The sequence below is a fragment of the Penicillium arizonense genome (genome assembly GCF_001773325.1).
Source record: "Penicillium arizonense strain CBS 141311 chromosome Unknown PENARI_contig003, whole genome shotgun sequence".
NCBI lineage: Eukaryota > Fungi > Ascomycota > Eurotiomycetes > Eurotiales > Aspergillaceae > Penicillium > Penicillium arizonense.
Genome location: NW_019173280.1, coordinates 734,369 through 758,491, shown reverse-complemented (window position 1 = coordinate 758,491; position 24,123 = coordinate 734,369). Strand labels below are relative to the sequence as shown.

General features: G+C 48.7%; 9 protein-coding genes across 9 annotated transcripts; 5 read left to right on the top strand and 4 right to left on the bottom strand.

Annotated features, from left to right (window-relative positions):
• Positions 1–313: 313 nt before the first annotated feature.
• On the top strand, positions 314–1,798 carry PENARI_c003G01956 (uncharacterized protein; the record flags this gene model as incomplete). The annotated part of the gene is made up of 1 exon (XM_022628137.1): positions 314–1,798. One exon carries the CDS (start codon positions 314–316, stop codon positions 1,796–1,798), a length of 1,485 nt encoding a protein of 494 aa, XP_022491944.1.
• A 497-nt stretch (positions 1,799–2,295) lies between these two features.
• On the bottom strand, positions 2,296–2,637 carry PENARI_c003G09603 (uncharacterized protein; the record flags this gene model as incomplete). The annotated part of the gene is made up of 1 exon (XM_022628669.1): positions 2,296–2,637. The coding sequence occupies one exon, from the start codon at positions 2,635–2,637 to the stop codon at positions 2,296–2,298; it is 342 nt and encodes a 113-aa protein (XP_022492048.1).
• Positions 2,638–4,641: 2,004 nt separating this feature from the next.
• Positions 4,642–7,188, bottom strand: PENARI_c003G08978 (threonine/serine exporter family protein; the record flags this gene model as incomplete). Its single annotated transcript, XM_022628625.1, has 1 exon — positions 4,642–7,188. The coding sequence occupies one exon, from the start codon at positions 7,186–7,188 to the stop codon at positions 4,642–4,644; it is 2,547 nt and encodes an 848-aa protein (XP_022491310.1).
• Positions 7,189–7,675: 487 nt separating this feature from the next.
• Positions 7,676–10,154, bottom strand: PENARI_c003G02725 (fungal specific transcription factor domain-containing protein; the record flags this gene model as incomplete). Its single annotated transcript, XM_022628182.1, has 4 exons — positions 7,676–7,756; positions 7,805–9,421; positions 9,474–9,948; positions 10,081–10,154. The coding sequence occupies 4 exons, from the start codon at positions 10,152–10,154 to the stop codon at positions 7,676–7,678; spliced, it is 2,247 nt and encodes a 748-aa protein (XP_022491736.1).
• A 350-nt stretch (positions 10,155–10,504) lies between these two features.
• Positions 10,505–11,854, top strand: PENARI_c003G09948 (MCT family MFS transporter; the record flags this gene model as incomplete). Its single annotated transcript, XM_022628696.1, has 3 exons — positions 10,505–10,831; positions 10,895–11,781; positions 11,848–11,854. The coding sequence occupies 3 exons, from the start codon at positions 10,505–10,507 to the stop codon at positions 11,852–11,854; spliced, it is 1,221 nt and encodes a 406-aa protein (XP_022492132.1).
• Positions 11,855–13,556: 1,702 nt separating this feature from the next.
• Positions 13,557–15,574, bottom strand: PENARI_c003G08124 (uncharacterized protein; the record flags this gene model as incomplete). Its single annotated transcript, XM_022628571.1, has 5 exons — positions 13,557–14,118; positions 14,168–14,290; positions 14,343–14,595; positions 14,656–15,269; positions 15,357–15,574. 5 exons carry the CDS (start codon positions 15,572–15,574, stop codon positions 13,557–13,559), a joined length of 1,770 nt encoding a protein of 589 aa, XP_022491715.1.
• Positions 15,575–17,257: 1,683 nt separating this feature from the next.
• Positions 17,258–17,768, top strand: PENARI_c003G04534 (uncharacterized protein; the record flags this gene model as incomplete). Its single annotated transcript, XM_022628314.1, has 2 exons — positions 17,258–17,454; positions 17,525–17,768. 2 exons carry the CDS (start codon positions 17,258–17,260, stop codon positions 17,766–17,768), a joined length of 441 nt encoding a protein of 146 aa, XP_022491710.1.
• A 1,618-nt stretch (positions 17,769–19,386) lies between these two features.
• On the top strand, positions 19,387–22,268 carry PENARI_c003G00475 (glycoside hydrolase family 55 protein; the record flags this gene model as incomplete). Its single annotated transcript, XM_022628029.1, has 3 exons — positions 19,387–19,886; positions 19,938–20,589; positions 20,640–22,268. 3 exons carry the CDS (start codon positions 19,387–19,389, stop codon positions 22,266–22,268), a joined length of 2,781 nt encoding a protein of 926 aa, XP_022492113.1.
• Positions 22,269–23,453: 1,185 nt separating this feature from the next.
• On the top strand, positions 23,454–24,008 carry PENARI_c003G07624 (putative GPI anchored protein; the record flags this gene model as incomplete). Its single annotated transcript, XM_022628534.1, has 1 exon — positions 23,454–24,008. One exon carries the CDS (start codon positions 23,454–23,456, stop codon positions 24,006–24,008), a length of 555 nt encoding a protein of 184 aa, XP_022491839.1.
• Positions 24,009–24,123: the final 115 nt, after the last annotated feature.

Genomic DNA, 24,123 nt, shown 5'->3' with positions numbered 1-24,123 from the left:
AAAATAAACAGACCACTAGTTCGTGGGGCCTAATTTCCAAATGTGCGCATTAACAAAAGTCCGTGGAGATCTTCAGCCCTACAGGGCTGGCTCCACAGGGACGCCTTGGCTTTCGTTGGTACCCCGGTCTTCCCGCTTGCGTGTCTTCTTTTCTCTTTATCTTTCTTAGCCTCTCTCTTTGCTCTCCTTTCTTTCTCTCTCTGTCTCTACCTCCGTCTCCTCTCCAACTCCCTCAAGCGGTTGTACAAAGCATGGGAATGGACAGCGTCATGTGAACCTCCCATCCCAAGGTCACTGGCTTAAAACTCTCACAATGGCAACCCCTACCGACTCTTCCGACACTCTCATCACAGCCACACCAACACGCCTCTCCCAGTTCACGCCTGACAAAGCGAGGGCAATGGAATTAGGTTCCCTCTCACCAGCCGAGTCCGCACCACCGGTGGTCCCGAAACTCATCCGCGAAGCCAGTGACATCACACGGCAGGAATCCTTCGAAGCAATCCGAGACCAGGTGACCCTAGTCCGACGAAGAGGCCGATTTCGCCTGCTCCACCAATCCCAATTCAGGAACAGCTTACTGGCCAGCGTGGGATACCTCGAGCTAGCGAATGCAGGCGACTTCGCTGCAAATGTCTGGAATGAGGTCCCCGTTCCGAAGTTCGCTGCCGTGCTGATGGGTATTGGTGGGACACTCGCCCTAGGCATGATGTTCGTTGCTATCCAGGATTACCGCCTCAGCTGGCGGAATGTCAAGCTGCTCCGGGCGGAGCGGGCTCATTTGCAGCGGTTGCGGCAGTATCATGATAAGAATGCTGAGCTGGCTCAATTGATTGATAGTCGGATTAGTGTTGGATTCCGTGAGCTTGGAACGGAGGTTGTGGATCGAATCGTTATGGATGTGTTGATGGGCTTTGGTGCGGTGCTCGTTGGCATTGGTACGCTGATGGCGATTGGCGGTGCAAACCCCCGGGTTTACAAGGCCAGTAATCTGCTCTCTGGGTATATTGGAAATGGTCTCGCCGCGTTGTTTGGTCTATTAAATGCCATCTGGTCGGGCTTTTTGATCCATCGTTTCCGTATGCATGACGCTGCTGTCTATGCTCGCGAACCAAGTGATGATATCCGTCGCCGTCTGCATACCCGTTTCCGTCGCTTCCAATGGCATGCTAGTATCAACGGCCTGAATGGTCTTGTTGCTGGTGCTGCATCTATGGTCACTGCCGAGCGTTGGTGGGGATATATCGTCCTCATCCCATGCATCATATCCCTGATTCTGTGCAATTACTTTTGGCGCAAAAAGCTTGGATACGACCGCCCTGTCTTGGGCTTGTCCTCTCCAGCCAGTATACAACTGACCCCACTGATCGAGGACCTGGAATACGTGGTCTTGATGCAACGCGGTCTCGCCGAACCGGAAACCTCCCTTCCCCAAGCAATCGTCGAACTCGGCTCCCTGGACTCTATTCTCAAATTCATCGCCCGCGAACGCATGCTGGATACATACTGTGACTCATTATCCCGTGATAAAAAGACCCGCCACCTCCTGGCTGAGGTCCCTGTCATCTCTGAATCCCCAGATCAAATTACCATCTCCCTCGACACCCTCTACACCCTCTCCACATCTCATAACGAAATCCTCCTCACCCACGCAAAACATTTCTTGCAAACTACCGGCATCTGCATGTTCATATACCGTGAACGCCACCTCCTTGAATTGCTCGGCTTCGCCGTCTGGCAGGATCAGATGAAAGCTACGACTACAAAGCATGAAGCCGATACAATAGACCGTGCCTAATTTAATTTTCTTCTCATGAGCCGGAATTGATTCCACGTTTCCTCATTCGCGCCACTTTCTGTTGTCTCCCTCCTGGCTGTTGACGTTGAGTATCAAATCATGCTGGCGGCTGGTCGCTGGCGAAGTCTTTTTGTTGGGTTGCATCATTGCAATGCGATACCGATTGTGTGTTTTCTTCCTCATAGATAAGGAACGCCAGAGTTTGACTCGGCATCCTTTGCTTATTTTTCAATTCATCCATTAGACATTTACTTTCGGGTATCTTATAACACCAGTCCGGTTGGCCTGAGAAGCCGTATCTGTACTTGACGGTAGATCATATCATATCATATCAATGCATTTCTCATCTTCATTTCGTAGACATCCGAGATACGCCTGCATTTCATCCAACACAATGTACCGTACCTCCTCCCCTCTCCCCATTCCCTTTGCCCAGAGTTCGTAGTTCATCGTCCCACACCCTCAATCCCAGTACGAAAGAGATTCAGTGTAGGCATTTACGACTTGCTACAGCAACACTTCTTAGCAAGCCATCCACAGCCGTCACCGGTCATATGCGAGAAACCGCGGCTACCACAGTAATCCTCGCACTTCCCAGCCCAGGAACGGCTGCATGAGCTGGGGTGGTAACAGCTGCCGGAGCGTTCGAAGATTTCGCTGGCTTCCGCATTGGCGGTTGGGGTGGCCATGACGCTGGCTGTCAGTGTAGCCAGGAGGATAAGGATATTGGTCTTCATTCTGGATTTCGGTAGTGTTGTGGTGGTTGTTGTGATTGTGGTTGAGGTAGAATTTGTAGGTTGGTTTGATAGAGAGAACTTGGATTGATAGATGGTTCGCATTTGAGAGGGATTTGAAGGGATATTTATACTTCGATTGTAAGTATAGACCGTCAACTTCTCATTGTCTCTCCATGTGTTCTATTCGGCATCTAGGACTCTCGGCGTTTGCCTCGTGTCAAACACTAACTCACATACTCCCACCACGTCACGGTCACAATTCCCTCACAAAACACCTCAGCCCCAACGAACGCCCAAAAATATAGGAACCGGCAATCAATCCCTCCATTCAGAGTCCTACACACCTCGTATTTCTCTTCTCCAGTGTAACAAAAAATCCAACTCTAATCCCAGTATAGCAACGCCCCGGATTATCCCCGATCCCTTAGTCACGGCCAAGAACACACATATAGGAAGATTCTTGTCTACCCCGAGCAAAATACGAGAACAGGGATCACAACCCCTGCTTTATTATGCGGGGAGCAGTGTAGGGTAACATCCAACACAAACTCCCCCCTCACATACCGACAGTCCAAGCCTCAGCCACGTCGTATCGGCGTGCATATATGCGGGTGATCGCCAAGGAACCCGTGGTTGTTGTGGAGTTGAGGTATAGAAGTGGATTGGCTTCTGGGGCACTTGCGACCTTTCGATCTGGGAATCGAGATCTTGAGTATTGAGAGATGTGATTGATTACTTATGTCCTGGCGCTAGCGGTGTGTGAATATGACTGTTTTTGCCTTTGTGCTTGATTCGGTGTCCTTTACTCTTGGCAGACTTGGCGGGTGTTGATGCATGCAGGGTTTCAGATTTAGGGCTTTTCGTTGGCGGGGAGGGGATGTTGGGTATTTCAAGCTATTGGCAGCGTTTGGAAGTGTCTTTTTGGGGAATGGCTGTTATTTTGAATTGGGATTGTGCGAATGGTTGCTTTCTGCCTCGTTTTTGTTGCTGCACGATTATAGATCTGGATGCACCTAGGTCTAATCACTGCATAGTAACTGGCGGGAAGGTCCTGCCACATGATCCCGATGCTAACCCAATCCCTACCAATAGATGATTTACAATCGAGTCTGCAACTCAGCCATCAAATTACGCACGTTAAGGCAAGGGGAGGGGTGGGGTATGTCTCACAGATAGTCTTGACTGCAGATTTGTTGGAGGCCCTGCATATGAATCCAAGTTAGTCGGTATCTTGGCTCAGCTACACGGGAAAATAGAACAATTCAAGGACTGCTGCTCCAACCTTACTGACATCCACAGCCTTGCCACCAGTACCAATGGATACCTAGCCCTACAAATTTCTGTATCACCCCAACACGTTCTAGTATTAGAAGCGTAGACCAGGTGTGCCTATTCTAGGTCTGCATCTAGGGTGTTGCATAGCCGGAGCCGGCGTTGTTCATCTGCACATCCAATCCTGATCTATGGCATTTAGCGGCCTCCACAGCTCTTGATGTAGATAATGCTACAATAAGTCTGAGCTAACCGTTCTAGTGTTGGAAAAAAGGAATGAGAGTCGCCGGGATTCTGGGGGTATCACGAGTGGTCACGAAAATGGTGCGGTCTTCTTTTTAGCGAGATATAGCGCCAATACCCCCCCAAAGCTATTGCATGAATTTCCGGTAAGGATTGATGTCTGCAGAGGCGTATTCTGTATCTCTTGTCTGTTTTTGGCGAGGGGCCAAGAAGGTTGAAGGTTAAATTATGCCGAGCGCTGTTTCGTATTCAGAAAACGTAAGATCATTTAATCTTAACCCTGATCTGGTTACTAAGGTCTCAGAAATTTTATCTCTGCATGATACTGCGGCAACACGAGGCTCCGGGATCGAACAAGGATGCAGCACTTGATAGCATGGGCTAGCTATTCCTTGCGGTGTTGGTGGCGGGCTTGGCTGGCCCGACGGAAGCCAGACCCAAAAGTGGACTCGTCAATGGAGGAACCGAAAAAAAATGAAAGAAGTATGTAATATTTTTTTAGAAGCACAGCGACTATACAGTACACCAGGTTTGACTTCTTAGGTACGGAACTGAAATATTGACAAATTGAGCATCCCGGAGACAAACAGTCTAGAAACTGAACAGCCCACTCCGAGGCTTGCCATATGGATAAACGATCAATGCGGATATAAACAAACCAATGGTAATACCGATCGCAACTTGAATCATTCCAAAACCCAAGCTGAAAACAGAGCTGCTAGATGACAGGCCCGCCCCGGGTGTAGAGCTAGCGCCACCATGCTGGGAGACGTTTTTGCGAATTTCGTCGGCTGATTGGACCCCTGTAATGAGAGAGCCCGTCGCGGCGAGTCCAGAGGGGACGAGGATAAAGATTCCGGGAAGAATAGCGGTTGCAGCGTGGCCATGCCAGAGGCGGCTGTATAGATTGCCCATAATCCCGATAGTGAATGCGCCCACTGTGTTCGCAACTTGCGAGTTGGATCCCAGCTTTTTGGTACTGAAATAATTGCTGATATACCCAGACAAAGCGATGACAGTCATTGGTGGGAGCTGTTTCCATTTGCCTTGATTGATGATCAGGAGCCAGACGGTCATGATCGTTACGAACGGAAACCGTTGGACATAGGGGTTTTGAAAAGCCCCTTGTTTTGAGCACGACGTTTCAGATACGGCGCCGTTATCCATAAGACCGTAGACTGTTGTGCCAACGGTGATTCCATAGCCGATGAACAAGGAAAACAGGAGCGCATATACCATGCGGATTGACCCGGCGATAATTTGATGAGATTGAAGTTCCAGGCTAGCACAGAGTACTAGGAATCCCGGTAGTATCAATGCGATAGAGGCTTGTGCAATGGCGGAAAAACAAAAGATATATTCTCGCTTGCCATCCACAACAGCACGTGGAATGCTGCCGAAGGCTCGAGCCAGGAACGACGTCAAGACAGTCGATGTGACTTCGAAGACGTTAGAATATAGTACCGACCGAGGCGCAGCAACATGCTGCATTAGTCCAACAAGAAGACCATTGATAAAGATGATCGGCATGTCGATTGGTCTGGCATTAAAAGCAAATGGTCCCACAGTAGCAGTGGCCAGGCCGTAAACCAACACAATCATCCATTTAGGATAACGAGGGCTTTTCTTCATGATACTGTCCAGTTCCTGTACTGCTTCCTCTATACCGATCACGTCATGAATCACATTTTTGTAGATGAGGTGAGTTTCTGATAGACGGGCCAGATCAACACCCTGGGCCACACGGACAAGTTTCACTTCTGTCGTGCGAGTAGACGGATCATCGAATGACATGACCATGCAGCCTGGCAAGTAAAGAAACTGGCTGTCGACCTCAAGCACCTTGGAAGTCATTTGCATATATTCCTCCAGTCTATGGGTGGGCGCTCCGAAAGACATTAAACACCGACAGAGCTGTATGATATACCGCTGGCGACAGATGATCTCAGCAATGTGGATCGTCACTCGGATTTCATCCTCGAGTCGCATATTTGAACCCGGCTTATCACCGCCACCTCCCTGGCCGCGTCGCTTTGAGGCTGCAGATAGAACTTCGCTGGAAACGGGCGTGCTTGCACCGCTATAAGCCCCCTCGCCGCCACCGATCAGCGTCGACGTCGAAGTGTTTGCAGGCTTTTTGTACCACTTTGGTGGTTTACCTTTTTTTGGAGTTCCAGATGCTGTACTCGTTGATGAGGCAACCGAGGAGTCGGTAGATCTCCGAGATACGGTTCCAACATCTTGTTGCTGGCCAGCTTGCTGGCCGCCATTCAATTTTATCAACTGCGACAGGATGCCACCGCCTCCAGACCGATATCGCAAGCTTGCATCTGCACCAGTAGGGTTTTCCTCGTCTTGGAATTCGGTGCCAGCATGTGGATATGGTCTTCCGCGTCCTTTCCGACGTTTCTGGGAATGGTCCTGGGTCAAATCTCGCACAAGACGGTGTGCCTCAGAGCTGCTAGCTGCTTGATTTCCTAACTTTTCTTCATCAGACTTGTGTTTATCATCTGTGAAGTCTGATAGCGCAGGGGCGCCCCCAGTTGCCCAGTCGGCTCTGTATTTCCCCGATGATAGATCATCCCCCTCCGACGCTGGGCGACCCATGCGATCTCCCAACATGCCGGCTTTCATTCTGAGGGTTTGCGTTGCATATCGCCATCGCTCTTTCAGTCCTTTTCGTTGAGGGACTTCAGGCTCTTCCTTCTCGTTTTCTGCTTTTGTTGCGTTATTTATGGTGTCGAGACCTCGGGCGCCCTGAGGCTGGCCGGATTCAAGAGCACGATCTTGCTGTGGGGTGTCGGCGATATCTTCCGACTCGTGCGCATACGGAGCTGTCGGTCTGTGAGCTTCTCCCTGCCGCTGAGAGTGTGCCCATTCTTGTTGTGGGCTTTCTGCAGGCGGGTTACGCCCGATTTCTTGTGGCGTCCCATCGCATCGAAATCGGACATGAAGCGCTGGCTGTTGTTGCTGCGGACTGCTCTGTGGCGCATCATGCTTATCCTCGGATGAATTTGCTTTGTCTGGATCCGAGTCCTGCAGACTGCTCCGTGGCGCATCCTGCCTGTCCTCTGATGAATTTGCTTTTTCTGGATCCGAGTCCTTGTTGAAACTGCTGATGGAAAAGGCTGCTGACATGAAGAAGTCGACTGAGTTCACTGTTTCGCCAACATCGAGACACGGGCTTTCAAATCAAATAACATTCAAAGATCAGAGTTCTGCTCAGTCGACAGCTTTCTCTTAGATTTGAAGTTCTCAGGTTTTCATGGTGCGGTGGCTATGAGCTAACGGAGACTTGCCCGAGGTATGTCGTAGTATCCCTTCATTTACCTACGAACCATGGTCGGCAATCGCTTCAAATCGGATTGCAGGTGTTACTTGGCACATTGCATCAAACGGAAATTAGAGCCATTCTTGCCACTCGTGAGTCATTTTTCGATTTCCGTGATTCCTCATCGGAATTCTCTTCCACGATATCTAGATAAGGATCGAGACACTTCTAGAGTCGGATTGCAGAACTCATATATCCAGCTGATCGCGTAGATCCCAAACTATGGAGCCAGTATTGCTTCTTTGGTAGATGAAGAGACCTGCCACGGGATTTCGAAAAAAGTGTCGGGCTTATTTAGGGGATCCCATATGGTATTCCACTCATCATCCAGCTCACGGGTTCGAGATCCGGAAAGTCCAAATTATCATCAGCCATCTAAATGAGTCAGTGGGGCAAAAATGAAGGAATGAAATTTCCACTAACCATGAAGTCCCAATCTCCTACCATTTCAGGAAGTGGATTTGTAGAGGAAGAATCAAGCCCATCTCCGTTTTTCTCATTCTGACCCTTGGCTGCAAAATGCTCTAGAATTGATAAGCAATCCTCTTCCGCATCTTCAGCAGCTTTTATTAGTAACAATGGAGTCTCCTCTTTCGTGGCGCCTCGCCTTAGAGCATCAATTTGTGCTAGGGCGAGAGACATGAACAAGTAGCCCTTGGTGTTTGTTTCTCCAACCTCTATACATCGCAAGTTCAAGGCTTTCGCGTCATGCATTACTGCCAGCAGGTCAGGCCGTATATTCAAGACATCCAAGCTCTCCTCTTCCTCTATCCTTGTTCTTATCTCAACTGATATTAGGAAACATGCGTTCATGGGCGCTGTGCGGAAGAAACCAGATCCGTTTACCACCAGCCGGGAGAACTCAGTTTCGCCAGGTGACTTGTCCGTATTCAATGACGATCCCGCGCGCGAAGCATGAGATCTGTGGGCCGAGGTAAATAGTTTGAGCGCAGTTTCAACGACGACATTTCGAGAAAAGGCATAGGCTGTCTCATGCAAGGACGGGCCAAAGAAAGGGATATGAATAGACAAGAGATACCGACGCATAATGAAGTCCAGCACAAGAAGCTCAAATCTTGAAAGCGAATTTTGCGCGGATCTCGAGATATACTCGCGAAGAGTCCGGCACATCTCTTTGTAACAAGATCTGAGTTTTGCGTCAAGGCGAAGCGTTTCTTCATAAGAGCTTTGGCAACGCACATCGTTGAGAGACTTTGCAATGGCAAGACGAATCGGAAACATCTTTCGGAGCGCGATCGCTATTGAGACCGAGGTGAATTTGCTCTCTGGATGAGAGGTGCAATCCTCCATCTCAAGCTGGTCGTCCTCAAAGTTTCCCGGTGCCTCTGTGTCAAAGTCATCCACAGAGATGAGTGGAAGACCTCCGGACTCCATACTGGACTGCAGACATATTTCCAGAATGGTGTTCCACAACCTTCGGCGCATCTCCGACGCATATCTAGACATTTTTGGTATACATGCGGGATCTCGGTGCAGCCCCATATACATAGCCGTTCGCATCAATGCTCCAGCTGACACCCAGACCATCCTTCCGTCCACGCCAATGAGTTCTCGAGCTATTAGTAGCAGGATCTGAATCTGCAAAAATGGAATGGCAAGTCGGGACTTGAATTCTGGCTCGGAGGCCCATGTTTGAGCCTCATAAATCGAGTGCGTAGCCCAAGAACGTAGCGAGAAATCTTCATCATAGGTAATCGTTCCAATAGCAAGCACGAGCTTGAGCTGAACCAGAAACATTGCATCAGGTTGGGTTTCTGACGGCCATATCTTTGCGTATTCTTTTCTGAATGTCGGGATATGCACGACCCGGTAAATTCTTTCCACAGTTCGGAGGTAACAATCAACAAGAGTGTCACAAACATCTCTTGTAGGCAGATCTGGCGTAACTGGTACTGGCCATTGAGGAGCACGCTGTGATTTGATCATCTTGCCCAGATATTTACATTTTTGCAAGCCAGACACAGCTTTAGATCCCTCTTTTAAAAGGTATGGCTCAATTGACTCAGCCAGTTCACGAAGCTAATACTTGGTCAGTCAAGAATTCATGATTTGGACAATAAAAGCGATCTACCAATGAGATGCCCCCAATCCAATGACTCTGACCATACAGTCGCGTTTTATGCCAAAAAGTGCGGCTAATGACCTGGCTTTCTCCATGGTTAGAAGGGAGGTTCTCATTATGAACGTGGAAAGTGCCCGCTAATTGAGAAGTCGTGGTTTCAATGTCGGAGGTTGGAGTAGGAGCAGTGGACTGGGTTGGGGTTCCTGCTGCCTTGGATAGTTGCTCCTCAAGTTCTCTGATCTTGCTCCTGAGGAACTCAACCTCTCGAGTAGATGAGTGGCTGGATGGAGTTGAAGCTGCGATTGAGCTGGTAGCTGTGGGTTGCGACAACCCAGTCTGTGGCGTACGCTCTTGAGTTGGGGCTGAAGATCGCCACACAGAAAACGAGTTTTGAGGTTCGTGATATTCCTGGGCTGAATTCAGCTGAAACGTTGGTTCATTACCAAGCCGCCGAAGCGGTTGAGCTGAATTCTCATAGATGCAACTCTTATTCTTAGCTCGAAGACAATTACTGCAGGGTGCCTCTCTGTTGCATTTGATCTTTCTCCGCCTGCAAAGCGTACATGACCTTTTCTCAATGTTAGCGCGAAACTATGAGTCGTGGCTTGGCACTTACACAGGCGGCCTTCTACGCCGAGGATTCAGTCCGGACGTCGACATCGCGCTCAACAGTGGGCTTCCATCATCCATGATTGAGTCATATTTGAACGCACAAAAAGGGAAAGACCCCAAATGAATATATTCATCGGTGAAAAACCGGCAGGGGGCTAGAGATGACTCCTTCCCCACCACCGCGGATTCTCCGTCTTACATTCTCGGGAATTGCGCCTTTGGTCCGTCTCGTCTGCAATTCTCCGCCTCACGATCGGTGATATGTATACAATTTAGAGAAACGGCCTTTAGTATCTTGGAGGCTTATAAAGATGCACGATTCTCTCTCATTTCAGTAGTAGGTCCTGAATAATAAATAGGGTATCCACAATACCATCTTGATATCAACTTTCTTATCTCTTTTGACATCAGCTCAATATATATTAAGCATGAGTGCTAACGAATCCGACATCGAGGCTACGCAGGAAGTTGCTACTGATCCTATCCCCTCGACGGAGAGCAGCGAGAAGGAAGTTATTGAAAAAGCACCGGATGGTGGTCTCCAGGCATGGCTTGTTACAGCAGGAACTGCATGCATCTTCTTCTCGGCATTAGGGTTCGCCAACTCATTTGGCATATTTGAGGAATACTATCTTTCACACCAACTGAAAAATGAGTCCGCGGATAAGGTTGCATGGATTGGGTCCCTGGCAGCCTTTCTTCAATTCGCGGCAGGTGCTCTCGGGGGACCGTTGTTTGATCGATATGGAGCTTGGGTATGTTCTTCGATCTTCAAGTCGTGAAGGCTGGTGAGACCATGGGTACTGACACAGAAAAAGGTTATTCGGCCGGCCGCAATAATGTATCTTTTTGCTATGATGATGACAAGTCTATGCAAGCAATACTGGCAGTTCATGCTCGCGCAAGGTGTTCTTCTGGGCACTTCCATGGGTCTTTTGCAATTCCCAGCAATGGCAGCAGTTATCCAACATTTCGACAAGAATATCGCCGCTGCTTTGGGAGCGGCAGTTTCTGGATCCTCCATAGGTGGTGTAGTGATCCCTATAGCCCTGTCGAAGATGCTGAACAGCACATCCCTTGGGTTCGGATGGTCAGTTCGGATCATCGGGTTCGTGATCACTCCACTCCTGGTCTTCTCATGCCTCGCTGTCAAATCTCGACTCCCACCACGCAAAACAACATTCTTCCTTGTATCGGCATTCAAAAGTCCCAATTTTTCACTCCTGGTCACCGCAATCTTCTTCATGTTTCTCGGACTGTTCACTCCACTTTTCTACATCCCAACATACGCGGTATCAAGAGGGATGGATGCAACTCTTGCCTCGTATCTACTCGCAATTCTCAACGCTGCTTCGACCTTTGGGCGTGTCATCCCGGGTGTTCTGGCAGATAGGTTTGGTCGATTGAACGTTCTGAGCATGGGCGGTATCCTCACCGGGATCATCATTTTTTGCATGAACAAGGCTGAATCAACCCCGGCTCTGATCGTGTATTCGATCGCTTTTGGGTTTTGGTCGGGAACAATCATATCTGGTTCCTCTGCCGCATTTTCAATTGTTATCCTAGATCCTCGGGCTATCGGAACATACTTGGGCACGGGAATGGGGGTTGCCTCTCTTGCTGCTTTGATCGGGCCTCCAGTCAATGGTGCGCTGCTCAACAAGTATGGCGGATTTTTGGAGGTTTCGATCTTCAGTGGAGCAATGTCTGTAGTGGGAGGATTAATTGCTCTTGCGACCAAGACTACAACCGCTCAAGGTCTCCTTGGCAGGGTATAGTGGATGTTTGAGAAGCAGGCACTTGACCGATTGTCATTAAGTGAAAAGGTCATATATGTGAATAATTACGAATAAATTTTAGACAAATCTCCGCTTTATCTGGAAATTGCGGAAATTTGGAAGCCAAGACATTTTCCATACTGTCGAGTATCATCTTCCATAATACGCTACACCTATTATGGCTACTCTATGTCTTGCCCTATTCTTGGCAGACTTTTAGTACGATGGTGAATCGTAATCAAGAAGATTCTGACTCACTTTAGTGTGTGTAGAGATTTTAGAAGTTCGCCCATAACCTGCATTTCCCTTCAATTGCAAAAGCCTCACGTGCAGCCTGAAAACAATCAAAGCGAAAACTTGCGAAATTCTTAAAATGGAGTCGTCTATTGAGCGTGCGCTTGGTATATGTGAGATCCTTGAGCACATAATCCTGCAATTGAATTCCCTCGACGAAGTAATTCGGGCGCAACGAGTTTGCCGCGGATGGAAAAACGTTATTCAAAATTCTCCCGCACTTCAGCAAGCCTGCTGGTATCGACCTCACGACAAAGGTTTTCGTCAACAGCCGGATAGTCCGCAAACATTCAAATTGAATCCTGCGTTTCATAGGCTAGGCATCTCAACACAGATATATACCGACCCTCCGGAGCAAGAGCAAGGAGATTTCGATTTGACAAAGCGCATCTATGATAAACCTGGATCATGGACCACTATGCTAGCCACACAGCCTCCCTGCCGATGCATAGAGGTTGAGTGTTTTAGTGACTATTCCAGTGATCAGTCATAGTAAATTCTCCCTTTATCTTGAATATCCCTGGCTAATGATCTTGATAGTAATTACATCATGGAATCTACTAGCGGCTCTCTCCTGTTAGGAGATGTCGTGGCAGTATTAGCAGAGTGTCAGAATCGTCAGTTCTGTGGCATAGATCGTTGGGGTGTTCTTCGGCATTTTACAGGCTTATTATGTCCAGTTACACACGAAGACTGGGATATTCCAGAGGAAAATTGGGACTATTACAACTGGCGCCTGCATCTGAAAGAAATCTCGGATAATGTTTCGGTCAAAGTTGGAGTTTCAGTACCCTGGGGTAACGGTATATATCCCGCATTTGCGCTTCGGCGCCTCTATCCACAGGCCGAGAAAGTGGATTATCCTTTTTGCGGCGGGTCCTTTCTGCATGAACTCATAATTCACAGAATGGTAGACTATGCGGGTGAATACCATTGGAAAGGGAGGAGGGAGGGAACCGAGGAAGAGCAGCGAATATTCAATCTAGGGGAGTATGAGGCAAATTTGGTTGCTCTTAAGGAGCACCCGGAGGGATACCTAGAATATAGTCGTACTTTGCGCTCATTGCCCAAAGATCATGGATATTGGTATTGATAATACCAATGGTTTGCCTCTCTGTGCACCTAGAGCTTACTGTAAGCAAATCCGCTCGACGCCGTTTATGTCTATTTTGGAAACTAGTAGAATGTAAAGGGGAAATTGTCGAATTTAGAAATCGACAAATATAAGTGGAATTTATAAATGAGAGCATTTAACCATGACTATGAATTGACAATCTTGTTATTCATTCACCTTGAGTATCACCTTCAGGATCTGACATGAAAAATTTGAATCAAAACAACGATCAGAGATCTATCCATCACCGTCTCGCAGGTCTCCCATTACACCTTTCTATGTGAGTAATTCCCTCTACCAGATAGTTCCGGAAGTCTGCTCCTTGAAGAGCTTCTTCACATTGACGTTGCGCCAGAAACAAGTGCAAAGAATGCACAGAGGAGTGATGCAGACTCCAACGATAACCATCCTCCGCTGGACATCACCGTAAGCGCCAACAATAGCGTTCCGCTCCGGAGTTTCATCTGCGTACGACATCTGCGTCACCAAATTGGCGTAGATGCTTGCGGCCTGGCTCTTGGCGTCTTCAGGGAGTCTGTTGAACAGTTCCTTCTCCAACATGTTATTCCACATGCCACCAGCGACTGCAGAACCGACGGCTGCACCGATAGAGCCAAAAAGGCCCCAGATGGCCATGACAACCGCAACTTCTTGGTGACTGACACTTGCCATGATGGCGATCTGGCCACACACGGTGAAAATACAAGAGCCCAGTCCGACAAGAATTTGTGTCATTGTTAAGGTGCCGACGCCGGTGCCGGGTTGGCGGTAGGGAATCAGGAGGCCGGTGCCTAGAAGGAAGATTGGGATTCCGGCCATTGCGGTCCATCGGAACTCTCCAGTGAAGCGGATCAACCTGGTCATATTAGCGTTTGGTCCAAGGAACCTACAAGGGTGATAACTACAGGCCGAAAATGGGACTGAAGATGAACGATGTTAGGGAGTAAGCGTTCAGCACGTAATTGGCGGTGGTGATATCCAGTCTGTTGACAACTTGGAGGTAGGAGCCGAAGTAGGTGTTCCATGTACTTATTTATTGTCAGTGCGTTGCTTTGGCTCGGGTAAATATGAAGGACTTACTAGGTTGAGATGAACATAACGCCGTAAAGTAGCGATGAGCCAATGATTGTTGGTTCCTTCAAATACTTCCAAGGGAGGAACTGGACGGGCGAAAAGTATCTCTCCCAAAAATAGAATGCAGGAATACAAGCAACGCCCAGGGCTTCCATGGCGATGATATATCCACTTGCCCAGCCTTTCGGGGCATACGAATCAATGCTGAAGGGGAGTAGGATAAGAGAAAAAACTGCGGTGATCAAGATGATTCCAATCACTGTACAATGGTCAATTATTAGCGTGAGCCTGACGCCAAAATTAGATTTGTGATACGCACCATCGAATTGAACAAAGTAATGAGAAATTGATTGCCACCATGACCGCCCAGAACGCTCATTTTGCAACATGCCGGTTTTCTCGGCCTTGCGCTGCATAAATAGCATCACAACAGCCACGGGGATACAAACTCCGACCAGTATGATACAAAAGGCACCAAATGCCCAACGGAAGTTGAGATTGGCATAAAAAAGAGCCGCGATTTTGGGACCGGCAAATGTGGTAGCAATACCTGGTGTGCCGTTGATACCGAGCATGATCATACGGTTTTTCAGAGTGGTCATGTCGGCCAACATGATTTCAACGACATAAGTTATACCGATGTGACCCACCCAGTATAGAGTGTGTGCCGCGGTATACATCTCCATGCTTGTACACGTAGCCTTCATGATCAGGCCGACAACGATGATGAGAAGCATGAACAAAAATCCCTCTACACGACCCCAGATGTCGATGATCTTGGCCAGAGTAAGTTTGGAAGAACCACCTAGAATGGTAGAAACAACGCTAACAACCGGGAGTAGACCATGACTCTCGAACGATGAAGTAATGTAAGGATTCAGAGAACTCTGGACCGAGGATAAGAGCGCATCGACGAACGACACGAGGTAGAGTCTGTATGCCCAAATAAGATTAGATCTTGTCTAGGTAGAAGATAGAAGACCAAGTGAGGATTTCCCGAAATCGAGGATTCAGACTTACAGAATAAACATCAGAATGAGTGTTTCGGTAGACCAAGAGGCGGTGATGGCTCGCACTCGCTGGACACCACCCTGGAACTCAGCTGAATCTGCATCAGAAATGCCGACCTTATCATCAGAGCGGTCATTCCGGGCCTGGTCTAACTCCATGGCTCTCTCGGCATCATGATTGATGCCGCTGGCCGGTATGACCTGGTCAACAGCAGTTGTCTTCTCCATAATCCAACAGAAAGACAAATTCTGGTTGATCGATGAGATATGTTTCGAAAAATTTGTTTCAAAGACCCGGCAGAAATGCACAGGGCAGTTGAAGAAATTATGTAGGGGAAATTTCAGGGTCTTTCCGCATACCAAAGCGAGATTGAACCACCTCCTATCAGATGATCTGATAATATTCTGGTCCAATCAGCAATATTCAACTGGCCCTAGTGTGCTGTGAGAGTTTGGCCCCACTGGCCATCCGTAAGCTGCCCAAAAGAGACGGCAACATCCGACACCCTTCTAACAACCCCCTCACTGATTAGCTTGTGCATCAAATTCGGAAGTTATGGCTGTAGGTCACTCTAACCGACAATATCAGGACGGCCAGCATACTGGAAAGAGACAACCGAAATGATCCGGCGTTCAAGGCCTTCAAGTTCGGCACTAGGCGTTACAGCATCGGGGATTGCGCGAATAAATCCGATGTCGCTAATCAAACAAGACGTGGTCTACTTGGCGGACAGTCCATTCAAACAAGTTCATGGGGCTGGATGTGCGTCAAATTACTAAGAGGTCCGTTACCGCTTCGAGGATTAAGGTCAATCCACATATCATATAGATCAAACCTTTGACGTAAATTTTAGAGTCTCACCTTACCTTGGATTGGATGCCATGGAAATTCAATCTTATCAGAGCGGCAATTGATCTTTTGATCTTGGGGCAGCCCGCAACACCTTCGGTTAAGACCAGGCCAAGACAGGCGCCAAGGAACCACCACGCTCGAGTAGGCAGAGATCATCAATGTTGAGATTCTCACACACCTAATTTCTTTTTCGGCAACGCGCTGCTCCGAGGTGCCTGCCTGGTAGGATTTTTAGGCGGCAGACGGCGGTTCATGCGGCAAATATCGTTAGTCCTGTATATCAATTGTTCAAATCCACCGGACCTGCGGGCCGATGATCACCTGTCATGCCACTGAGAGATCTAATCTCTTCCGTGGTCGACCTACTTTCTTTTCAGCCGACAAAGTAACAAGATATTCCTTCCACCAGATCCATCGTTGAACAATGTTAAAGACCCCGCATGTTCAGATGTTGTCTTCTTAAACTAAAGCACTTTTCAAAATCACTTCACTTCGTGATTATAACAATATGAGAGACAATAATGATGTGGGAGCGTTCATCTCCGGATGCTACTTTCGGACGCGTCGAGAATCGAAATTTGCTTTTCAACAAGGGTCATGCCTACTCCGTATAAAGCAAAGATCTACATTCGGGTTTAAGCCTGTCAGCATCAAAGGCCTGATGACTGGGAGGCCTTATATGAGGCGTCTGCAACCGTTTTGCCTTGAAATAGAATCTGAAGCTTTCATCCAATCCCTGGACAGATGGTTCGCCTTACATACATATCCAGGACTGATGGTTAAATGGGATACGTCAAACTCACAGCAATGTTTCATCTTGTGTTGCTCAGCCTCGACTACTGACTACCAATTGTTCAGGTTAGACACGATTGTTGACTTAGTTTGTGTCGCTGTTGTTGAAACATTTTAGATATTGGATGCCTAAGAAGGACAGCAACGGCCGTCCACCAAGGCCATAAAAGCGTGTGCCTTCGCAGTTCTGGGGAATCATCCAGCATAGCTCAAAGATCATTCTTAAATATATTTCAAATACCTCATTACTAAATTCAACCAACATCATGAACTTCGTCGCCGCGTCTCTTCTCCTCGCCGCCAGCTCGGTTTTCGCCGCTCCAGCCAACTCCAAGCGCGAAAATTCCATCTCAATTAGCGATTTCAGGGCCTCGGCAACAACCTATTCCTCTGCTACTATGCATTTCGTGGTGATTGATCCGAACTACCCAGATGACACTCCCACCGATTGTAACTTGATCTGGTAAGATCAATCTAAAGTAAGCTTCCAGCTTGACATGCACGAAGGCTAATTGGTATCTATGGTATTACAGGAGCTACGGAGCTTCGCCGAAACAAAGCGCCCGATGCAACAACGGTCAATACTACATTCGATTCCCCGACGGCGCTGTTGACTTCCACAGATTCACTTTGGAGCTTGAGCGAGTTTCTGGCCCGATCGCTGAGAAGGGTCAGGTCTCGCTCGAGTCTGGGACCAAGTGGACTTGCGTTGAAAACCCCGAAGATCAAGTTCTGATTCGCTGTGGCTATACCGATGTGCTCACCATGAATGTTTAGGGGCATGAAGTACTACCTGGTGCTGCAAGAAAAGAATGACTTACGGATACACTTCCGAGATAGCTTTCTATTGCAGGTAACACCAAATGGCCACATAAAGCTATCAATCACCAAGAGAAACCTCATGCCGAGCCCCTTGTGATTAGCTGACTCGCCATTGTTATCGTCGTTATTGAAAAAAGGTGGCTTTTGCACAATTTGTTGTTTTCACTGACAACCTATAACTCGACCGTGAATTTCATGCGTTATCTGGAAATATATTCTACAGTATTCCTTTAAATATGTATCATTTCTCCACATAGGAGATCTCTTTACAGGCTCCTCGATAGGCCGATGAATTAAATCAGGTTTAAAAGGGGCTAGACATAGTAGGACACCGTTGCCATTTATTATTCAAATCATCTAAAGCTTCGTATCTATTGAATGTTTCCTCCTTTTGCGTTTTTTTCCGACCTCAGGTGATGTTCCACTTCATCAAGTAGTGAGGCCTGGGCTCCTGATCCTCGGAAGTGAGTGGGCTGAAATTCATGTCAGCATCAGTTAGTAACTTAGCGCCTTTCGTGGGCAGGTACAGGGGTATTGAGGTGGTCTCATCGATAATTTTGAACATGATTATTTAGAACTGGGAGCATGTTCGCCGTTGCGTCGTTACCGTTGGTATGTGAGGGAAGCGCGGAACGCTACTGAGACAACAACACCATTGAGTCTAGGAAACGCAAGGGGTAACGCGGTGGGCCCATTATGTAGATGATAAACTGCTACCATGCGTGTCTGGGCTGCGAAAGGTCCTGAGGTCTTGGCGCTACTTTCAACATCGAAGTGAATAAGTTAATGGCACTAATGTTAAAGGTATCTCGCAACATACTAGCTCGATGATAACCAACGATTAGCGGGAATTGAGTAAATATATAAAGCATGTCTGCTTTCCAAGAAACACTATTGGCCATCTCTTACAAAAAGAGTTGCAGTGCTTAAGCATGGTTGTCGAAGATATATATATTGACAACTCGGTCAAGTGCGATTACGGTAAAACGTTTGACGCTCTACCCGCCTTTTAATGTTATTAGATCATTTTCAGTCAAAAGCTAAGTGAGCGATAACTCAGCAGACTAATTTGATGCTGATATTAATTGAAACTATCTGATCTGAGATGTGAATCTTGGGGGTTAACAATGGCATAGTTTGGGGGACGCTACCAGTCCCATTTAGGAAAAACCACAACAGCGACGTCTACAACCCGACATTGGACTTGTAAAAACACTAGACGTCACCTTATCATTAGATAAAAAAATAGAATAGAATTGGCGAGATATCGCAGCAAACAAAGATACTCTAATTGTTTCGTTATCTAACAGGCCTCTTACTCCCTGGACTTGCAAGGGGGCGCAGATCAACATCCTGGCTTTTTCGCCCGGCCAGTTAGTATGTGACGACAACCACGCAAACATTCCAGATACAAGTTATTTTGATCCGCCCATACCAACATGTCTTGCATGGTGACAGTTGCTTAGTCTGACATTTGTTTGAAAGGTATTTCTAATTCTCAACCGTTCTATCCTTCTTCCTGTTACTGCTTTTGTGTACTGTTCAGGGCCGAGATCACGGTCAAGAATTGAATATGCGGGGTCTGTTATCTTGTGCCGCAGTTGCAGCTGTTGTTTCAACGGCATTCAGTGCTACTATTCCTCTTCACTTGGTTCGCTCGTCTGAATCGCCGCGTATCGCTGCCCCATCGGCAGATGGATCGGTTCCGTTCTTTGACTGGGCTCTGGCATCTTCGTTGGCAGGACTGACTGGTGCGCCGCCAACTTCAACGACGTCCGTGGACTGGGTTCCGAATTCTTCATCGTTGCCGGTAACGAGGTCGGCAAAGGATACCTGTGTTTCATCAGCAACATCCAGCATCGTACGGACGAAGCCCACGGATCACACAACGTTGGCGAGTGCGTCTGCAACAACTAGCGTGTCATCAATAACATCCAACATCGTACGGACGAAGCCCGCGGATCACACAACGCTAGCGAGTACATCTCCAACAACTAGCGTGCCATCAGCAAAACCCAATTCTTCAAAGGGAGCCCCCTCGCCGACAGGGCACGGCATCGCCGCGCCAGCCACGTATGTTTATATTTCGCACTGCGGCTTATTCATAGCTAACCACACCTTCAGGTCCGTAATTCATCCAGTCTTCGCTCCTGCAACAAAGACATGCGCCGGCCCTGCGGCCAAGTCGCCGGAAGTCTTCTGGCTCGATGATCAAGACCACAATAATCAGGGAGCAGGTATTGCCCCATTTGTTAACTCGACGGAACGGTATCCAGTGTTCCGTAATGTCATGGACTATTCAGTTGTCAACGATGGCTCTGGAGATCAAACTGCCAAGCTGCAAAAGGCAATCGACGACGATGGCGCTGGCGGCAGCCGAAAGGGTCATGGTGTTACCCGCTATCCCGCTGAGGTTTATCTTCCCGGGGGTGAGTATAGACTGGGTAGCACTCTTAGTCTGACGGTTGGAACCATCATCGTCGGAAACCCGTTGAACCCTCCTATCCTCAAGGCCGCTCCAGGTTTCAAAGGTGACCATCTCATTATGGGGTACGACGAGAAAAACGGCGCACCCGAGACAAGCTTTGCAATGCTTCTCAAGAACGTCATCTTGGACACCACTGCCCTCGACCCGAGCCGTGGATTTACCGCTCTCCAGTGGGGAGTTGCGCAGGGTTCTGGATTGACAAACGTCAAGATCCGCATGCCACCGCAATCAACTGGCCACACTGGTATTGATTTGAAAGCCGGTTCCACGATTGCTGTAACTGATGTGGTAAGTAAATCCGGATCGCCTGAAGACAGAAGCAAGTTAACATAAACCAGGACATTATTGGCGGAGCTGTTGGAATCAGAAACTCGAACCAGCAGGTGAACTTCAAAAATATCTATTTCCAAGCATGTAAAACTGGGTTCCATGCTATAGGCGGGTGGACAGTACTTCTTCAAGGTGCCACGTTCGATAGTTGTGGCACTGGTATTGACATGACCGGCAACGGCTTGGGCAGTTTGGTGCTTCTCGACTCGTTATCCACGAACAACGGCCCTGTAATCAGATTCTATGACTCGTCCCGAGACCATGGCAACCAGAACAGCCAGTTCCTCATTCAGAACCTCAAGCACAATAGCCAAAATGCTATTGCAGTCGATACAGCAGGACAAGTGGCATTGGCTGCTACCTCTCATATCGAAACATGGGTCTGGGGTACAGTCGTTCCCACGAAATATGAGGCTGGTGTCGAGTGGCGCACTGAGCGCTCTCCTCAGCTCCTTGTCGGCGATAAGTTCTTCACCAAAGCACAACCTACCTATCAAGACTATCACTCTGCCGACATTGTCAACGTGAAGACTGTCCCAGGATACACAGTCAAGGGAGACGGTAAAACCGACGATACCAAGGCACTCAACGCTATTTTGGCTGAGAATGCCGAATCTTGCAAAGTGACCTTCATCCCTTTCGGTATCTACCGCGTGTCTGATACGATCTTCGTTCCAGTCGGAACTCGCATTGTGGGAGAAGCATGGCCTGTAATCTCTGGATACGGTGACAACTTCAAAGATGTCAGCAATCCGAGAGCAGTTGTTAAGCTTGGCAACCCAGGCGACGTTGGTCTTATTGAGATCCAGGATATGCGATTCTCTGTCGGAGAGATCCTACCTGGTGCCAAGCTTATTGAGATCAATGCCGCAGGCAACGAGCCAGGTGAAGTTGGTCTATGGAACACCATGGCTACCGTTGGTGGTACAGCCGAAACCAGTATCTCTGGTGCCTGCACGTCGCAAGACCCCAAGAACTGCATGGCTGCCTTCATGGTGATGCACCTGACCGAGTCGTCATCTGCATACATCGAGAACTTCTGGGGCTGGACGGCCGATCACAACCTAGACAGCGAGTCCATCCTGACCATCATCTCCACAGGCCGTGGTATCTTGGTCGAAGCAACCAAAGGCACATGGCTCACTGGCACTGGTTCTGAGCACCACTGGTTGTATAACTATAACTTCCACAACGCGAAGAACGTCTTCGCCGGGCTTCTGCAAACAGAGACTCCATATATGCAGGGCCAGGGCGAGTACGAGGCTGCACCAGCACCCTGGGCAGCGGAACCGAAATACGGTGACCCTGATTTCTCGTGGTGCGCCACAGAGGACCAGAAATGCCGTACTGCATTGGCAACAAACGTGGACGGAGGATCTGATGTCGCGCTATACAATTCGGCAGCCTGGGCCTTCTTCGATGGCTATTGGAACGGTCGGTATAACGAGCCCTGCAGTGGTAATTGCCAATCCAACATGATGCGAGTGACGAACAGCCCAACAAACCTGGTCTGGTACTCAATCAGCACGCGTATGACGGATGTGATGGTTCTCGATAATAAGACCAACCCGCGTGAATCCAATCATAAGGGTGGGTGGGAAGCTATAATTCAGGTTTACGGCCAGTTCACGACTTGATATTGAACGTGGCGTTTTCCTGCATCATTTGGACATATGCATTTTGCTGTACACTTAGCTAGATTAATTATTAATATGAAGATTCATCAATACAACCCTGAGTGTAAAGAACTAGGCACCATAGTTTTGCATGGCAAGCAATAGCAAGTACCATGTAGGATGTATACTCCATGACGTGTACCGTTCAACCCTTTTCCCTGTTTCTTTTTATATCGAACGTCGCCACAGTCACGTGATCATGCGCCTCATGCTCCAATCCACGGGTTCCGAGCATCGCGCCACTTAATCCACGACGAATCATGATACAGGTCAGCCCTTCCCTGCCCTTGCAAATAACAGTTCCAAAACAGGAACGCGTCACCTCAAGTCTTGGCGTCTCTCAAACGAGAGCAATCACAACGGTATTGAAGGCTCCTTAATAGCAAATTATTACCTTCGACCATTACGGACGCCAAGCCCGATTTATCCAACCTGCCTGGGTTGACCCACCGTATCGGAAATACTCACTCGTGGTCAACCACTCACGCAGCTTGTGGACAGCTGATCAGCGGAGACGTTCCCCGGTGCACACCAAATACTCAGGGGGCTCTGTGGGACTGCCGGGGGTCCCGGCAAGTTGTTGGCACGGGAAAGGCAGCCAAATACCGAAGGTGAGAATTTCTAAAACGGTGTTGGCTGTGCTGCATCGCATGGGGTACATGGAAGCAGGTACAGTACAAGCTCATGCAAGACTATTCAGGCTAGATCTTGCCGGTCTTGTCCCGGGACGATGAAACGGGCCCAAACAGCCCCATCGCTGCGCCCATATTACTCGGTGGGCCCCGAAATGACGATGGGCTTACCCAAAATTGCATGGCGGGCCATCTCATGCATTTTCCCAGCTCAGCACTGGTCCCCTATCCTTGAGCGGACCCTGCGATCGACGTGAGAATTGCTATTCACAAGGCTGAGGTCATGTTGCCACTGTCTCATTCGGCTGCCTAGCCAACTAGTCGCAATTAAACTCCGCTGTTTCTATCAATAACTTGGGACAGGAGCTGCTCCATCGAAATTTTATAAAGAGTCCCCTTTCCCCCAGATTATCTGACTATCATCCATTGAATCTCAAACTCAATTCTTCATCACCCACCTCCAAGCCAAACCTCACTCCTCAATCTATATACCAATCCTCTTTACATATCGACAATGAAGTTCTCCATCTTCTCCGCCCTCTTCCTGGCCACTGCCGCCATGGCCTCCCCAGACGTCGGCGACAACATCAACGACATCATCACCGGAGCCGAAGGCGTTTACTCAACCGCCAAGGCCGACGGCCAGTCGATCGGCTCTGAGGCCGCATCTGAAGCCACCTCCATCGCCAACGCAGTGCACACCGGTGGTGCCGCCGCCGTCTCAACCCTGACCGGTGCTGCTGGCGCAGCCGCCACTGCTGCCGAGAGCGAGGCCAGCTCCATCGGCTCTGATGCCGCCAGCCGTGCAAGTGACGCTCGTAGCCAGGCTTCAACCTGGGTCACTGGCCACACCCTGACCAACTCCGAGGGCTCAGCCACCGCTACCCTGTCCACCACCATGACTACTACCACCGGCTCCTCTAGTGACGCCTCTTCTACTGGCTCTTCCAGCGGGTCTGCTACTGGCTCTTCCTCCACTTCTGGCAACGGTGCCTTCGCTCGCCCTACCGCTATCGGCGCTGCCGCCGCTGGTATGGCTGGTGTCCTGGGTTTTATGGTTGCCCTGTAAAACACTGATACTCGACGATTCTATTTTTCGGGTTCTATCTTGAGCGGCTGCTCTTGATCATTGACGACTTTCCTTGACTATTTATTTACATCTTGCTGGCTCGCATCTGGGAAAA